The sequence below is a fragment of the Trichosurus vulpecula genome, chromosome 5 (assembly GCF_011100635.1).
Source record: "Trichosurus vulpecula isolate mTriVul1 chromosome 5, mTriVul1.pri, whole genome shotgun sequence".
Lineage (NCBI taxonomy): Eukaryota > Metazoa > Chordata > Mammalia > Diprotodontia > Phalangeridae > Trichosurus > Trichosurus vulpecula.
In genome coordinates, this window is record NC_050577.1 from 287,790,913 (window position 1) to 287,809,399 (window position 18,487).

Sequence of the window (18,487 nt, forward strand, 5' to 3'; positions counted from 1 at the left end):
TAAGTGACTTGCCCAGGGTCATATAGCTAGTAGTATCTGAGGCAGAATTTGAACTCAGGTCTTCCAGACTCCAGGCCATCTTCTCTATCCACTGAACCACCTAGATGCCCACTGTAACTAGCACTTACATAGTAATGAAAGGTTTGAGACTGTTGCGACAACATTCACATAACGCCTTAAGATTTGCAATGCCCTTTATAAATATCAGCTCGTTTGATCTTCACAATAGGCAGGGGCTAGTGTTATTTTATATGTATTATTTTACAAGTGAGGGAACTGAGACGTAGAGAGGTTAAGTGATTGGCTGAGGGCCATACGGTTACTAACTATCTGAGGCTGAATTTGAACTCAGGTCTTCCCAACTGCAGGTTCAGCCTTCATTCCACTTTGATAAAGGATTCAGGACAACACAGATTCCAATTCTGACTCTGACAATGTCTGTGTGACCCTAGCCAAGTCACTTAATCTCCGAGTGCCTCAGTTTCTCTACCTGTAAAATGAGGAGGTGGACCGGATAACTCCTGATTATCTATAGCCATCATGGCCATACTCCCCCCAGGTTTGCAGCTCACAACCCACCTAGGAATCAAACTCTTACTCGGTGCCCAACTCAGTTTTATTTTTCTTTTAAGCTCGGTACACTTTCCTCTAATCGCTGAATCTGCTCCAATTTGCATCAATCCCTACAGCTAAATCAAAAGCCAGCACAATTTCTAGTGCAGAAATGGGCTCTCTATTAAAACCTGAGCCATAGGATGGATGCACCAGCCCTACCCCCGCCAGGCTGCTAACAGCAATCAGCCCCCAAAGCTCCAGGAAGCTACAGGACTAGCACTTGTTTATGGAGCCTGGGCAAGGTCAGCATCAGGTTTCCTCCCTGCCAGGACGTTGGCAGATGTATATTTAGCCATTAACCTTTACATTATAACTTGGCCCCAAGCCCAAACACATCTCAGTTATCAAAAGTGTCCTTTATAGGGCACCCTAGGGATGGGAAAATATAAGTCCCCTCTGCGAGAAAAGAATGAAGATGATGATAACATATGATAACATATTAACAACAAATATTATTATAACACACAATTATTATAATAATAAACATTTATGTTATTATAAAGCTGATAAATGTTAAGGTTTGCAAAGTACTTATATATCATTATTACAAATCTTATAAGTTTTGAGGTTTACGAAGCACTTTATATATTATTATTAAGCATAAAGCACTTTATATATCATTATAAACCTTATTATTAGTTTTATGGCTTGTATTTTATATATTATTACCACAATCTTATAAGTTTTTTTCTTTTTTTTTGTAGGAGGGAAGGCAGGGCAATTGGGGTTAAGTGACTTGCCCAAGGTCACACAGCTAGTAAGTGTGTCAAGTGTCTGAGGCCGCATTTGAACTCAGGTCCTCCTGACTCCAGGGTCGGTGATCTACTTACTGCACCACCTAGCTGCCCCAACTATCTTATAAGTTTTAAGGTTTGCTAAGCACTTTACACATCATTATTATAAATCTTATTACAAGTTTTAAGGTTTGTTTGCAAAGAATTTTATATATCATTATTATGAATTTTACATATAAATCTTATAAATTAACACACTTCATCATTATAAATCTTATAAATTTTAAGGTTTGCAAAGCATTTTATACATCATTATTATAAATATAAATTTTACATATAAATCTTATAAATTAAAACATTATACATCATTATAAATCTTATAAATTTTAAGGTTTGCTAAGCACTTTACACATCATCATTATAAATCTTATAAACTTTAAGGTTTGCAAAGCACTTGATATATCGTTATTATAAATCTTATCATAAATTTTAAGGTTTGCAAAGCACTTCATAAATATTATCTCATTTGATCCTTACAATTATCTAATGGGACAGCTAGGATCAGAACCTGACTACTAACCCAGCCCCCTGTCAATGAAGCCAGTCCACAGGCTGGGAAGTCAAGGAAATGCGTATTGGCCAAGTATGGAGGAAGGAGGAGTAAGTGTCTCTCTCCTCCCTCATTAAAAGTTCTCGCTAGGATGAAGACATTCATTGTTCTCACATTGGACAAGTGAAATATTTTATACAAGGAAACAGGACAACTCAGCATCAAGATAGCTGAGCCAAGCAAGGGAACTCCTACTATTATCAGAAAGTACTGCCTTGGCCATGAAAGGCAATCAGTCATTGACACACCAGAAATGACATAAACCACAAAGCTTGGCAGCTGCATCAGATGCCACAGCACATGCTCCTCCTTGGACAATGAACTTGGCTCCCTATAATTCAAGTCACCAACATCACAGAAACTTAAGGCACCAAGAACTCAGCTACAACAACATGGTGACTTTAGTCGCTTCAAGAGTCTTAGTCTATAAAACAGGGATAATACCCACGAGCCCTGTATCTCTAAAGGCTGGGAGCCAAGAGTTTGGGAAAACGTAAAAATAGTTTAGTAATCTGGTGATTATCCCCAAAGTCCAGCCCCCCAGGCATCGAGTCTGCTGGAGCAGATCAGAAGGAGGTGTCCTTCGCCAACAATCAAAATTACAGGATCATAAATTTAGAGCTAGAAAGAACCTCAGAGTCCAACCCCTACATTTCACAGACAAGGAAACTAAAGGACAGAAAAATTCAGTGATTGGCCTAGAGGCACAGACCTAATAAATACCTGGGGTGGGTGGTCCTGACAGAAAGTAATAGTCACAAGATGCATACGAGACACAAATCATATTTATGGACGGCGCAGAGTTTTGGATCCTTTCGCTTGAATATATTCATTTGTTAAACAGATTTTCCCCCAATTTTGATGGGGGTGAGGGTAGCAATAGTGATGCATAAAGATCACCAACACATTTTTTAAACACACAGAAGGGCACAGAAGGGAACAGAAGGAAGCACAAACAGGACAGCTTTGAAAGTAATGTGTAGAGTTTATTATATACTTCTACAAAAACCAGAGGTACAAAACAGAGATTTGTAATTTCATGTGCAATTCTCTTTTATGTGTTCTGCTGTGCAGGTAGAGATGTTCATATGTGTGTGTGTCTGTGTGTGTGTGTGTGTGTGTGTGTGTGTTTAAGTTTTGTCTTTGTATCACCAGTGCTCAGCCACTGGGCCTGACACATAAAAGGTGTTTAATAGATGCTTCCTGAATTAAAGAAAAAAAAAGTCGTTTCCAGGCACAGCCAGAAGGAGCTGGGTCATTTCAGCCCAAAACTGATTTCTGAATTCCTAATTATGAAGAAAGGGGAAGGGGAACAGGGAAGAAGGAAGGAAGGAAGGGAGGGAGGGAGGAAGAAAGGAAGAGAGGGAAGGAAGGAAGCTGCAATCTGCAATCCCAGCTTACCCGATGCTCATTGATGAGGAGGTCCCGAGCAGCATTGAAGATGAGGGTGTGGAGGTGCTTAGAATAAAATACGAGAGTATAGTCATAATCGAAGCCATAGATCTCAATGTCTGACAGGCTCATTTCATTGTTGGAGAAAATTGCATCTGGATTCAACAAGTTGCTCATAATTGAAGGCACCAGGTCTGAAAGTAACAGAAAAGGAAAATCTTACTTCTCATTAAGATATAATAAATTATGAGTCTTGAAGGACAGTTGGGATTTCCCAATAAAGGAATGGGCAAGTGAATCATAGAAAAAGTTGTTTTGTTTTCTCTTGAGTCACAAGATGAACAGTTTTGTACTTAGGGGAGTAGTTTTTCAAATGCATCCCAAAGTCTTCCAACTAGACTGCTTTTCCTTATGCATTCAGAATCTTCACAAAAGTTTTTCTCACTGGTCCTTAACAGCACAAACACATCCATCTTAATTGCGACTCCCTCATCTCTAGGAATCCTGCTTTGCCTCAAGTATGAATAACTGACTCAAATCAATCTTCCTAAGACACAAGTCCAACCACATCCATCCCCAGCTCAAAAAGCTCCCCTGGCTGCCTATTACTCCCAGGATAAATTACAAACTTCCTGGCCTGACATTCAAGGCCCTCCATCTGATTTTTTCAGCCTTATTTCACTCTCCTTCACACATTTACCCAAACTGGCCTAATTGTTCCCTGAACTCCACATTCCATCTCCCAACTCCTAAGTTCATTCGCAAAGGCCTGTAATATACTCTCTCCTCATCTTCACCTTTCACAGGCATTTCTACATCCTTCTACTCCTTTAAGGCTCAATAGAAGACTTCCAGGAAGCCTGCTGAGGCCCTCCCCCATCCCATCTCTCCCCAACTGTTACCTTAGATGAGGTGTTCTATCTGTGGATTTCATCTACCAATGACATATTAGACCCACAACATGACATAAGAGAAAGAGTGCAGGTTTAGTGTTAGAGGCACTGGGTTCAAAAGTTTACTCTGCCTTTGATTACCTGCATCACCTTGGCAAGCCACTTAACTTTTGGTGGGGAGAGAGGGGAGGCAATCAGGGTTAAAGTGACTCACCCAGGGTCACACAGCTAATAAGTATCTGAGACCAGATTTAAACTCCAGGTCCTCCTGACTTCAGGGCTGGTGCTCTATCCACTATCCCACCTAGCTGGCCTCCCATTTAAGTTTTTAAATTCAATTTTCTTATCTGTAAAAACAAACAAAATTAAATAAAAACCAAGAGTGTTGGAATAGGCAATGTAGTAGAGTGGAAAGAACACTGACTCTGGAGTCAGAGGATCTGAAGAAATCCTGTTAGCAAAGTCCCCTCACCTCCCTGGGCTTATGTCCTCACTGGTGAAATCAAGGTCCTTCTGGCTCTAGCATCCTGTGATCTAGCAAGGAATCTAAGACGCCAACGGACAAGGATGGTTGTAAGAGCCAAGACTGAGTCAGGGTGGGAGAGGGCCAGGTGCTTAGCCAATAGGGACGTCCTCTCTCCTGTGTGGGACCTCTGCTGGGGGGAGGGGGAGGAGCAGAGCCAGACCTTCTTACCAGACTCTGATACAGTCAAGAGGCAGGCCGAATTCAACAAACACAGATGCTTGGGGAAACTAAAGAGATAAAGGCATGAAAGATGAAAAGGGACCAGGGTCCATTAAGACCAAGAGACAAAGTTTTAAAAGAAAAGTGCTTTGGCAGACTGAGCATGGTGGAAAGAGTGTCACTTTAGTGATGCAAAACCTGGATTCAATGCCTAGTTCTTTTTGCTAGCTAACAATATATGTAAAGATAATAGAAATAATATATGTAAAGAGCTTTGAAAGTCTTAATGTACCAAATAAATGCCATCATTATTATTATAATTAATCCCACCCAAAGCCTTACTTAACAGTTTGCAGGAATTCAATCTAGGAGCAAGATTCAGAGCTGAAGAGACCTCAAAAGCCAAATTTTATGCAAATAAGGAAACCGTGGCCAAGAGAGATGCTGTGACTTACCCACAGACACACGTGGAGTCAGAGCACTGTATAGAAGTTGCAGAGAGTCAAATTCAGGCTTGACATAAGGGGAGCTCCCCACCAATGCAATGAAGTTATTCAGTGGTTGAATAGGCCCCCTTAGGAGGGCGAAGGTTCTTCCTCTCTGTGGGTCCTGAGGTAAAGATCGCTCTTAGAGAAGGGAGGGGTTCAAGGGTGGGCTGAACCAGTTGATGAATGAGGCTCCTTCCAACTCCAGGAATTCCAATCGCTACATCATCATTCTAGCTGAATTTCTCTTGCTTTCATTTCCTTGACCAACCTATCTCTGCATGATGGAATGGATGACCTCTTATGGACCCTTCCATCTGTTAATCTGTGATTCTAAATCCAACCTCTGGAATCACCTCTCACATCCTTTAACATATATCTGAAGGAGGCAGCGAGGTGGTTCAATGAATCAAGTGCCAGACCTGGAGTCAGAAAGACCTGAATTCAAATCCAGGCTCAAAAACTCATTCACTCATTACCTGTGTGACCCTAGGCAAATCACTTAACTCTCGTTTGCCTTAATCCATTAGAAAAGGAACAGCAAAACACTCCAGTATCTTTGCCAAGAACTCCACAAACAGTATTGGCACGCTATGGGTCCACAAGGTTACAAATGAACAATGACACCTAGAGATAGTAGGCCACATGAGACACTCACCAATCAAGTAATGACATGTTTGTGGCTCTCAAATATTGAAAGATCAGTCATATGAAAGAAGCATTGGTCTAATTCTATGTGTTGGCTGCCATTTCCAAGCATATGTCAGGTCACTGCAAGGAAGAGCTTCCTGGTCCCAGAACTACATGAAAATGGGATCAGGTGTCTCATCAAGTAGTGACGTCCCCATTGCTAGAAGTATTCAATAACTCACGCTTGTATTAAGCATTTACTATGTACAATGTGCTGAAAGTACAGAGACAAAAAATAAACCATCCCTGCCTCAAGAAACTTGAATGGTGGCGGTGGTGGTGGTGGTGATGGTGGTGGTGATGGTGGTGATGGTGGTGGTGATGGTGGTGATGGTGGTGATGGTGGTGATGGTGGTGATGGTGGTGATGGTGGTGGTAGTTCTTGTTCTTACTGTTCTCCTCTTCCTCCTCCTCCTCCTCTTCCTCTTTCTTCTTCCTTTAGAACTTTTCTAGGAGGGCCAAAGACATTAGGACAGTGATGTCCTGACATGCACATGAATTGGGTTTAAGTAACAGGATTATTGTATTAAGAAAGGAGTTCGCCTGGGGGGTTCCTGATAATTCAACAAACACTTATTAAGCACCTACCATGTGCCAGGTGCAGGGAATGCAAGGACACAAGTAAAACCATCCCTGCCCTCAAGCAGTTTATGATTCAGTGATTTACTGTCCCTAAAAAAAAGGCCCAAAGATGACTGTCAAGAGCTCCCAAATCACTTCACAAAACAGGAGCTTCCACTTTCAGAAGGTGTGAAGGAAACCTAATTTTCAAAGACCTGGAAATCCACAAAGAAAAGTATTCATGCTATTTTACAGCTCCAAGGGTGCCTGCTACTGCCAGATGAGGCCAAATGAGCCTGGACTAATCGTTTACATATTTTTCTACCTTCCCCCCTGCCCCCGCCCAGTAAGAACAGAAATGAGAAGGACAAATTTAGAAAGCTGATCCCCTATTTAAAATAGAAGATGAGAGCCAGAATCAACAATTACGTTAAAAACGCAGCAGCCCAGCTCATTTTACCCGGCTGATTGAGGCTTTGCCTACAACATAATTCAAACATGGCCCCTGCAAGACCTCTGCAGCTGCTGCCTCTCACAGGACAGTATAATAAGGCTGTGAGTGTCACACTTCAGCAGCTGACCCCATAACACGGATTCTTAACTCTTCTTGCAACATGGATCCCTTTGGCAGCCTGGTGAAACCCATGGACCCCTTCTCAAAAATCTTCTTTTTAAATACATAAAATCAAACCTGTTTTGTTGTTCAATGGATTTCAGCTATGTCTGACTCTTCATGACCCTATTTGGGGTTTTCTTGGCAGAGATACTGGAGTAGTTTGCCATTTCCTTTTCTGGTTCATTTTATAAATGAGGAAACTGAGGCAAACAGGGTCAAGTGACTTGCCCAGGGTCACACAGCTAGTGTCTGAGGCTGGATATGAATTCAGAAAGATAAGCCTTCCTGCCTGCAGGCCTGACACTCTATCCACTGTACCACCTAGCTGTCCTTACAATCACACATATAGGATTGCAAAGGAAAATAAAGATCAGTGAAAATAAAAATGTTTTTCTTCACTAAAGTTCATGGACCTCCTGAAATCTATTCACAAACCTCCGGTGGTCCATGGAACCCAGGTTGAAAACCCCTATGGTACAGGCCTACAGATTCCCCACCCCCAGTGAAGGGGATGAAGCCCTGGATTTAGAATCAGAAGACTTAAGTTCAAATTCTGCCATGTGATTTAGCCTCCCTCAGCCTCAGTTTCTCGATCTGTAAAATTCAAGTAATAATAGCACCTAGCTCACAGGGTTACTGTAAGGATTGCATGTGCATAGCACTTTGCAAAACCTTAAAATGTTGTATAAATTGTAACTGCTGCCAGTGTCGTAGTGACATTTGCTTTTCCTCTTTAACTTACTAGGAAATCACACAAAAAGATTGCTTCCAAGTAATTTCTAGAGAAAATATGGTGATTTAAAAAAAAAAGAGGACTACCAATTAAGCCTACCTAACTTCCTTCCCCATCAGGACTAAGCTGCCAAAAAGCACTAAGTCAAATCAAGACCTACAACACAAGAATTGAGGTCTTTTTTTAATATAAAAAATAAGGATGTATTTTTAGTATTAATTTTTTATTTATCATTGCAAGCATTTATTTTCTCCCCCTTCCACCGCAGACCCACTTGAATAATTCTTAAGTCAAAATAAAACCCTCAAAGCAAATGTTCACAGTCCAGCTGTGTTGGCAATCCAAATGGGCTCCTAGCACTCAGCTCAACCAAGTGCCCTTGAAGAGTTTGGCCTTTGTTTCCTTGATTAGATTGGGAGTCCTTGGTGACCTCCTTGTCTCAGGGGAGGGTCTACTTTACATGGGTTTGAGTGACATGTTTGGGACATCAGAGGCTTTTAGACCATGTGGGTTTAAGTCACCTCCTTGTGATGATTTCAGGTCACCTGGGTGAGTCATATGTGTGACTCACCCTTGACCCTGAAAAAGATAGAAAACCAGGGGTTGGCTTTCTCTTTTTGGGAGCTCTTACCCACAGCCGTGGTGGCACGAGTGACTCTGGGCCAGCCCTTGTTATGAGCTCCCGGGCTGAACTTAGCTGTTGGTAACTATGAATTGTATTTGGTCTGTCTGTCGATGTTTGTAATTTGTTTGTATTTGCTCCGAAGTTCAGGGTGCTGCCTCTTTCCCTTGAACTAAGTGAATGGTATCTGTATGCTGAATTAAAGTGAGCTTGTTAACCCCTTAACGTTGCTTTCCTTAGTGAAGCAAATCAAAAGAACCTGGGTTTTGGCAGCATTCTTGTTGTTGGGCTTGTGTTCGTCTTTCACCCCCACAACAGCTGCTAGCCAGATTGCCGAAACACCAGCAAAACCAATTCTCATATTGGCCTTGTCCAAAATTACATGTTGCAAGGATTCTGAAATGAGCAATATAGACAGTGGCCCAAGCCTCAGATGCATTCCACCATTCCTTTAGAGTGTCTAGTCCCAGTTAATGTTCAAAAAAGGTAAAGTAATCAGACTTGTCTCAAAGCCCTTAGCATCAGAATAGCCAAGCATGATCCTAGGGGATTGGGTTATGGCCACAATAAGTGATGGAGATAGGCCCAAGTGTTGCATCACTGGAGACTCCAAACAGACTCACTGCAGAAGGTCTCTCTCTGATCCCGTGTGGAAGAAGGGAAGTTCCCAAGTCACATGGGCCAGAACTTTGGGGGGCAATCTCAGCAATGAGGAACGTGATGGAGCTGGTCCCAGGAAGTGACCGAGCTGGAGGACAGCCACGAGGAGCACAGAGAGCCAACCTGGTGAAAATAATCCTACCACACAGAGGGAAACTCCGGATTGAGAACTGAGCTGGAAACTGTTGGATCAGAAGACGGAGAAACTCAGAGCAACCAGGGAGTATCACAGCAGGAGCAACAGCAAGAAAAGGAAGAGGGGAATTCTCATGGGAAGGTCCCAATGAGATGTTACCTGGAAAGAAGCTTCTCAAGTCCAACTGAGCTAAGTGCTAGACTAAGCTGCCTGGAAAGTTGCTGATACTCAGGAAAAAGAACTCACCAGATGGAAATTACTTCTGCTGGCTTTTATGCCTGTTTAATGCTCTGTTAGCCTTTCTTTACCTTGGATAGGCATTCCTGCAGGGAAGCAGGCCCCTTAGAGAAACATAAGCCAAATGCCATTGTGCCCAGTGGCTTAGGGGTCTGATCTAGAAATATCATTAAGAGAAGCCCCTGAGGCTGAACAAGTGTACTCCCAGCTGAGATCCTGAGCAACCAGCCACATTAAAATTCATAGATTTATTTCCAGGAGTATGTCAAGTGTTCAAGAAAATCCCCAGAGCTTTAGTGAGAGAACACTGGATACACAGCACTTTAAGAATGTCAGAGAGGTTTACAGAGTATAGGTTGTACTGTCTGAAAACTCAGTGTAAGGGTTGGGAAACCAGCCAGATAGAAAGGTGCACAAAAGACAGGCAAGACCAACAAAAAAAATAAGAGTGTATTTTATAAGATATACATGCGTATATTATATATATATATATATATGATATATATTACATTGTGTGTATACACGTGTGTGCACGGATACACAAATATATCTATGTGTGTACATATGTGTATATATATGTAGCCATGTACAGGTATGTATACAGACACACACACACACACACACACACACACACACCTTTCCTTACATAAGCATTTTTAAGTCACTCCCTTGTCCCATTCAAATGCATTCCATGGCTTCTCACTCCCTACAGAATGAAGGCTACGCTCCTTTGTGGCTCACAAACTCACAGAATTTCAGAGTTGAAAGAAACCTCAAAAACCATTTAGTGCAGGGATTCCTATCCTCTTGTGTAATCTGGACTCCTCTGCCAGTCTCCTGAAGCCTATGGGCCCCTTTCAGAACTATATTTTTAAATGCCTAAAATAAAACATAAGAAAAGAAGGGAAATTCTATTGAATTAAGGATGCAATTTTTTTCTCATCCAAGGTCACAGACCCCCCAGGAATCTGTCCAGGGACCCTTTGCTCCCAAGTTAATGACTCCTGCTGTACTGTAATACGAATTACAAAAGAATCCCCTTGTACCATTTTCCATCAGCAGGCCTGCTTAGATTTTACTCCACAAATAACATGTCTCCCCTCCCCACCGCCCTAGGATAAGCTGATCACCTGAAATTTCATCACCATGCTAATTGACTTAGATTTTGATACTCAACACCACCTCCCCTCACCCTCTTTTGACTCCACCTTCTATTGGAGGTGTGGAGTCCAAAGTCTTCCTTTATAGGGGCCTCATGATCTTCAGATAACTCCCTTTATCATCAGCTGGTCTGTCTGGGTTTGGGGTGGGGTTTTTTTTGGTTTTGTCAAATGTTTTATTGAGTGTAGACATCTGGCGTGCGGTAAAACAAGCATTATCTGTAGATTCAAAAGGGATCAAGCCATACTGTCCTCACTGTCAAACATGCCAGGTTTGGCAAACACGATGGAGATTAATGAAGTGTCATGACAGTAATATGGCTCCTGAAAATTTAGAAGAGGGTTTAAATCATCTGAAAAGAAAAGGTGTTCATGTTTAGTGAGCGTGCGTGTTCGTTGGAGGCACCATATTTTAATTTTAAACAAATAAGAGTGATTTCATTCGGAGAAAGATTTTTTTCCCCATGTGAATTTGTGTCTTTGTTTTTCAATTATTTTTACCAAAATAAAAATTCATATGACTCTGAAATAGCATTGTTTATTTCTGAGCAATGAGCAATATTTAAAATTCATTTCTTCTTAGGCTGTTGAGGGATATTAAATTTAAAGAATATCTCCACTTTCATCTATGTAATTTCTACTTTGCTGTCTGTATTTCCCAGCAGCCTCGACAGCATTTTCTGAACCTTCCTCTTTAAAATCTTCATATTTCACTACTTCAGCCATAACGAATCCCTTTTCAAAATCGTGTGAATCTTTCCTGCTGCCTAAGGCACCTTCATCTCTTTCCTGATGGGCCATACACGTGGGCCTGCAGCGAAAAGGGATTCTAGCTGGAACGCCACATAGCCAGCCTTAATGATCGTTGGCAAAGCGCTGCACGTCACGTTCTCTTCCAGATGCTTCTGTTTCTCCTCAGTGCTCATTTCATGCAACCTGAGTCCCAAGGCCCCACTCAAAGGAAGGACCAAGGGACCTGGGCCAGGCTTGTCTACCCACTCTTCAATTTGTATCAACCATTTGTTTTTCTTTCTAATGTTGTTGTGGTTTGTCCTTCATTCTCCAAGGTGGCCATAATATCAGGAAGGTGATGCCATGATTGCAAGTGAATTGGATTTAAGGGAGGGAGGGCTGTGCAAAGTCACCAGTCTCACTTTCTCCTCCAGAACCATCTGGGTCCAGTGGCAATCTTTCTAATGTAGTTCTTTTCTGAAAGATTAACCAAGTAGATCAGAGGTTTTGAAGTCAGAAACAAGTGTTGATTCAACACTTCAATCTCTTTGGCATTCCAGTCATGATAGAAGCATACAGGCTTCTTTTTGTCTATAACCCAAGTTTTTATTTTGCATGTTATCATATTCAGGTGTTCTCTCACATCTACTTTTTCTAGACTAAAACCAAACAAGGACACATGTGGCTCTCTAAGTCCTCAAGTGCCACCCTTTGACAGAATCCAAATTTGTTCAAAGGCCGCACTTGAGGACCTAGAGAGCCACATGTGGCCTTGAGGACACAGGTTTCCTACCCCTTGGAGATTTGTGATATTGGCACACACAAAAATAAAATAAAATTTATCATCTGGGACAGGCACTCAACTCTCATTAGGATCAAAACTGCAGAACGGGAAGTTTGCTACTGCTGCTGTCTGGCTCTTTGCTAGGACACTAAAGAATGCAGATTTCCCAACATCTGGTATCAATTTTGAGTGAGGTCCCAAAACTTCCAATGATTGGATGTGGTTTAATTCATTTCCTCCCTTTTTGGGGCCATCTTGCTGAGGGAGAGGCCCATGGTAGCAGGAGGCAGGGAGAGCAGAGGGAGGGATTAAAACTCTATTTAGTTTTAACTCCACAAAACAACATGACCCTGTGCCAGATGTACCCTGGTAACTGCCCCTTCCCCTTTCAATTTCCATTTGCGTTGTCTTCCCCCATTAGACTATAACCTTTTTGAGGGCTGGGACTGTGTTTCTTTTTCTTATTTGTATCCCCAGGGCTTAGCACAGTGCTTGGCACATAGTAGATTCTTAAAAAAGATTTACTGAACTGAACTGAATACTCAGTAAGTGGTCAATATGGATTCCACTTCAAGATTTCCCCTGAGAAGAAAGACACCACTTCCCATGGCAACTGCTTGCCACACAGACATGTTGCTAGGAAGCCTAAATCAGGCTCCACAATTTGTAGGTATTACTCCCAATAGGGTCCTAGCCAAACTGGACACACCTTGTCCCTTCTCCACCTGACAGTCCTTCAAAAACCTGAAGACAGCTATCATGTCCCACACTCTCTATCCCTCCCCAACTTTTCTCCAGGCTAAACATCCCTGGTTTCTTCAACCACGCCTCATGACATTTCTTTCAGACCTTCCACCATCTTAAAAGGTCACCTCCCTCGGAATGCTCTCCAACTTAACACTGCTCATTCCAAAACTATGATGGGAACCTGAGATCACCTAGTTACACCCTGTCACTGTTACAGATGGTGCAACTGAGGCCTAGAGCAATTAAGCAACATGGGCAAGGTCATACTGGTACTAGATTGTAGAAATGATGTTCAACCTCATGACCTCTGGCGCCATCTCTCTTTCCAACACACGGTACCACCAAAGCTTTCCGATCATGGTCCACCCCTCAAATCTTACAGCCCATTACTGCCCTACACACAACCTCCATTCCATCTGGAATGGTTCACTGAACGCTGCTATAAATGCTCACTTCTGCCATATAATGACAAAAACAAAAACAAAAATGGTCTTTTTCCTCAACAAATTTACAATCTAACCAAAGAAGGTGATATATACCTACATAGAAGGATAAAGACTGTTTCAAGTGTAAGAGAATGAAGGAGGTTTCTGGAGATGCCAAAAAAAAAAAAAAGACCAAACAGATTCCCACAGGAGGCTAAAAACCTCGGGGCTAGAAGGTGGAATGAGGTCAGATTACAGGGACTAGAAGGTGGAATGAGATCAGATTACAGGGACTAGAAGGTAGAATGAGATCAGATTACAGGGACTAGAAGCCTATCATTGGGTAAGGAATCTGATCCACAGAGCTAATGAGAGCATAAAGTCTGGCCTTCACCTTTAAAAACTCACCCCCAAAGAGTCATGGCAGATAATAGATATATTTTGATCTTCACCTACGTCCTACCTGCATCTGCCTCCACTGACGTCTAAGGGGTAGAAGGGTGACTGGCCAATGAGACCAGCACATGCACCAAAAATCACTAGCTCAAAGGGATAGTGTTCACAGTGAAATTTCATTAGTGTTTCATAGGTGAAGAAATTCAACCCAGCATTGGGAATGACTCCCAGGATTGTTGGCATAAAGCCCTTGTACAAAGTTTTTAGACCTTCACAGGATTATCTTTAGTGCTTGTTAACACCAAGTCTGATCGCATATGGTCCTTGAAAAAACTCTTCCACCAATACAGCTCATTAAATCATCTATAATTTACAGGCTTAGAGAGTTCTAGGCGGGTACTCACAGGGTTTAGTATGTCTGCCCACAGTCACACTGTGATGCGGCGTTCAATCGTTTTCAGTCACGTCCAACTCTTCGTAATGCCATTTTGGAGTTTTCTTGGAAAAGATATTGAACTGCTTTGCCATTTCCTTCTCTAGCTCATTTTAAAGATGAAGAAACTGAGGGAAACAGGGTTAAGTGACTTGCCCAGGGTCACAAAGCTAGTAAAATTGTCTCAGATAAGATTTGAACTCAGGTCTTCCTAACTCCAGGGCTAGAGCTCTAAGCTACCGTACCACATAGCAGCTGTAGGGTCACATTAGTATAGGTCAAGGGTAGAATTTGCACCCAGATCTTGCAGCCTTTGTTTGCAAAGGATACCCCACCATGCCCAGAACGCTTCCCTTTTCTCACCACCACCTCTTAGAATCCCTAATTTCCTGACTTCTTTAAAAGCTTAGTTCAGGTGCCACCTTCTACATGAAGCCTTTCCTGACTCCTCCAGACACACACACACACACACACACACACACACACACACAACTAAAACAAATAAACTGAATCACTCTGCATTGTATTGAGGAAGCCAGATGCATTAGAAACACATATTCATTTACCAAGTAATTACTTGCACATTTAACTGGCATTGATTTTTCTTTATGAATCAAGAACCAAGATTTATAAGGGAAGTTCCAGGGCTGACGTACTTTTCCATGAGGCCTCTAAGATGATTCTAAGCAATTCCCTTTGATCACAATGCTTACTATAACTTACAAATAAAGAATGGAGTGTTCCCATAACCACAAGGGAAAAAATGAGACAGAGACACATTTTTGGTGTTGAGTCATAATAAATTAGTAACATATAGAGTCAAGAACTCTCAGAGGAGATAAAGATGTTGCAAAACACAGACTAAAATGCAAACAAATGAAATTTTGCTTAAAAAAAGGAAATATATATCTATCTTACAAAAATTATAATATACTCTGTTCAATTGGCAGTCAAGCAATTAACTTTAGGCTCAGCAGCTAGAGGCTTAAGCTAGCAGCCTAGTTATTTCAGTTAAATTTTGTGACTTTCAGAGGCTCTGTCTTCAACCCTATCCCCACACTCTCCCACCCCCACACATACACATTAACCCTGTTATTTACTCTTCCTCCAGGGACTTTCTTTTTTGCCTTTTTTCTCCCAAACATAGTTGGCATGGTGCCTGGCATGTAGTAGGTACTAATAAATGCTTGATTCCTGACACTCATACTAACCCTCTATCTATCCATTAGGCCATGCTGTCTCCGCTTTGAAAACACACAGGACTTTTTAAATCCTTAAAGTTCATTCTCAACTTTTCAGCAAGCAAAAACATAATCCCTTAATAAGTAGATTTTTCTATTTTGACTTTTTCCCATTTTTACAGGTTTTCCTTTCTTTTTAATGGAAATATTGCCCTTTTAAGTTTTTCACCTACAAGACATGGCACTAGAAACTTTAAAGGAGAGGGGAGAGTGGGGAGGGGAACAAAAAAAGAAAAAGAAAAATTCAGTCATTCCAGAAATTACTCACTGAGTGACTTTTCAAGAACTTGGGTTAAGAGAGTTAAAGGCCTTTACCATTTTTAATATACCACACAGGATTGTTTTGTGAACCTAATAAGCTATATACATAAATTAAGACAGCTCTTATTAATTCCTTTAAAGGTGTGTCATTCTCCTTCCCAGTGGCTCCAATGACCATCCTCATAACTTCTAAACTAAAATATCCCTTCCTGGCCACTACCCCCCATATTTCTCCCCCATTTAGAATGTAAACTCCTAGAGGGCAAGGCCTGCCTTCCATTTTGTATTCACTTAGCAAAGTGCTTGGTACTTAAGCTTAATGAATGCTTTTTTATTTATTCATTTTTTTAATTCTCTCATTCTGTTTTCAGGTATAACCTCTAGCTACCAAGTAATTGGCAATGTGGTAAAAACACAGGGCAAAACCTGAGTTCAAATTCTGTCTCTTCTACTTATCACTTATAAGACCTTGGACAAATCACTTCACTTCTACGTAAAATATGGCTGAACTAGATGACTTCTAAGGTCCCTTTTAGCTCATGACCCATAATCCCATGTCTCTAGGGGGATATTTTTTTAAAAGTACTACAAAACACAAACATGTACGTATGTATGTACGTGTGTGTGTTGTTCCGTCGTTTTTCAGTTGTGTCCAAAAATTCATGACCCCCTTTTAGGTTTTCTTGGCAAAGATACCAGAATTGTTTGCCATTTCCTTCTCCAGCTCACTTTACAGATGAGGAAACTGAGGCAAACAAGGTGAAGTGACTTGCCCAGGGTCACACTGCTAGTATCTGAGGTTGGATTTGAACTCAAGTCTTCCTGACTCCAGGCCTGGCACTCTATCCACTTAGCCACACAGTTGAGATATAAATATAGATAAATTTAAATATAAATATAAACACACACACACACACATATGTGGCAAACCACTCCTGTATCTTTGCCAAGAAAATCTCAAATGGGGTCACTTAGTCCAACATGACTGAAATGACTGAACAAATATATATATATAAATATGAAAGCATATACATACACACACATGCATATATACATATACATAAAATCTACATATCAATATGGGTATGAATATATCGATAGATGATGGACACACAGACACATAGCTAGATGTCTTTTCCAAATTTTCTTTTAAAACACATATCCAGGACTTCTTCCCATGACTCTGAAATTTCTAAGAACAGTACCTTGCTAGATGAATGACAGACCCCTCACTGAAATATGAAGAGAGTAGACAGCCCTAGGCTATTGGAATCTATTTGAATCTATTTCCCTAGATGAGGTAATATTGACCCTCTATATTTGCATTCACAAGAACCTCATCTGGAAAACCACCTTCTTTCAAAAATGCATCAACTCAACTCAACAAGCTCTTATTAGGTACCTACTATGCGTCAGATATAGCACAGCACTCACCCCAGCCCCGCCCCCCATCAGAAATCCAAACTTCCTTGGAGAAAGCTGAAAAGAGCCCACCTGGGTGACTGATCTCTTAACAACCAGCTCCAGACATGTGCCAGCTCCCTTCTGTGCCAAGCCTGGTTTGAGCAACATCTGAATGATCTTTTGGGTGCCAATGCCAGCCAATGCAGCTGACTCCACTTAACATCCTTCCTGCCAATAATTACAGTTTCACAATTGGGTGACCGGTATTGTGCCAAGGCTTTGGACATCAAACTATCCCCTTCACTAAAAGTCCCTCAGCTACCCATTCTCTTAAACTTCAGAGGACCCATTTTTTTCTTAGCAAAACCAAACAAAAACAAAAGCTCTGTTTTGCCATGGGCCCATCCAGCAGAACATTTTTAACTCCCCAACAGGAAACCAAATGAATCTGCATCCTCCACACAAAAAAATCCTCATTTGCCAGGACAGAACCAAAAGTTAAAAACAAAAAAGGCCAACCCTAAAAGATCTCAGGCAACGTGTAGACTTGCAAGATTCACACAAATGATACCATTTGATCCCCACAATAATGCTGGGTGGGAGGTTGTACAGGTAGTACTGTTCTGCCCAATTTTATCAATGAGGAAGTGGGCACATTAAATGGCTTTATCCGAAGCCATACAACTAGCATGGGAAAAGCACTGAACCAGGAGTCAGAAAGACCTGAGTTCAAATCTGGCCTCAGATTAGACCTTGGGCAAGTCATGTAACCCTATTTACCTCAGTTTCCCCATCTGTAAAATGAGCTGGAGAAGGAAATGGCAAACCACTCCAGTGTTATCATCACAAAAACCCCAAATGGTGGAAACAAAGATTCGGACACAACTGAAATGACTGAACAAGCAATTACTGAGTAGAAAGAGCATTAACTCAAGTTAGAGGAGCTGGGTTCTAATTCCACCTCTTATATTTGCTACCTGTGTGACCTCATGCAAGTCACTTCTCTGAGGGCTTCCATTTCCTCATCTGTAAAATAAGGGCAGTTGGACCAGATGACCATGAATGTCCCTCAACTCTAGACTTAGGATCCTTTTTTTCTCCTTACACTCTACTATAAATTATAATATATATTTTATATAAATTATAATATATATTATAAACTATAATAATTATAATAGCACCTACCTCCCAGAGCTGCTGTAAGGATCAAAGGCACTAATATCTGTAAAAGGCAC

General features: G+C 41.4%; 1 protein-coding gene and 1 pseudogene across 2 annotated transcripts in view; both read right to left on the reverse strand.

The window, feature by feature from the left end:
* Window positions 1–18,487, reverse strand: part of NT5DC3 (5'-nucleotidase domain containing 3) — a 74,428-nt gene that overhangs the window by 33,076 nt on the left and 22,865 nt on the right. For both annotated transcript variants that reach the window (XM_036760306.1, XM_036760305.1), the window contains exon 2: window positions 3,361–3,545. In XM_036760306.1, coding sequence (XP_036616201.1) covers window positions 3,361–3,545 — 185 coding nt within the window. The remainder of the gene's footprint in view (window positions 1–3,360; window positions 3,546–18,487) is intronic.
* LOC118850102 lies at window positions 11,399–12,186 on the reverse strand (annotated as a pseudogene).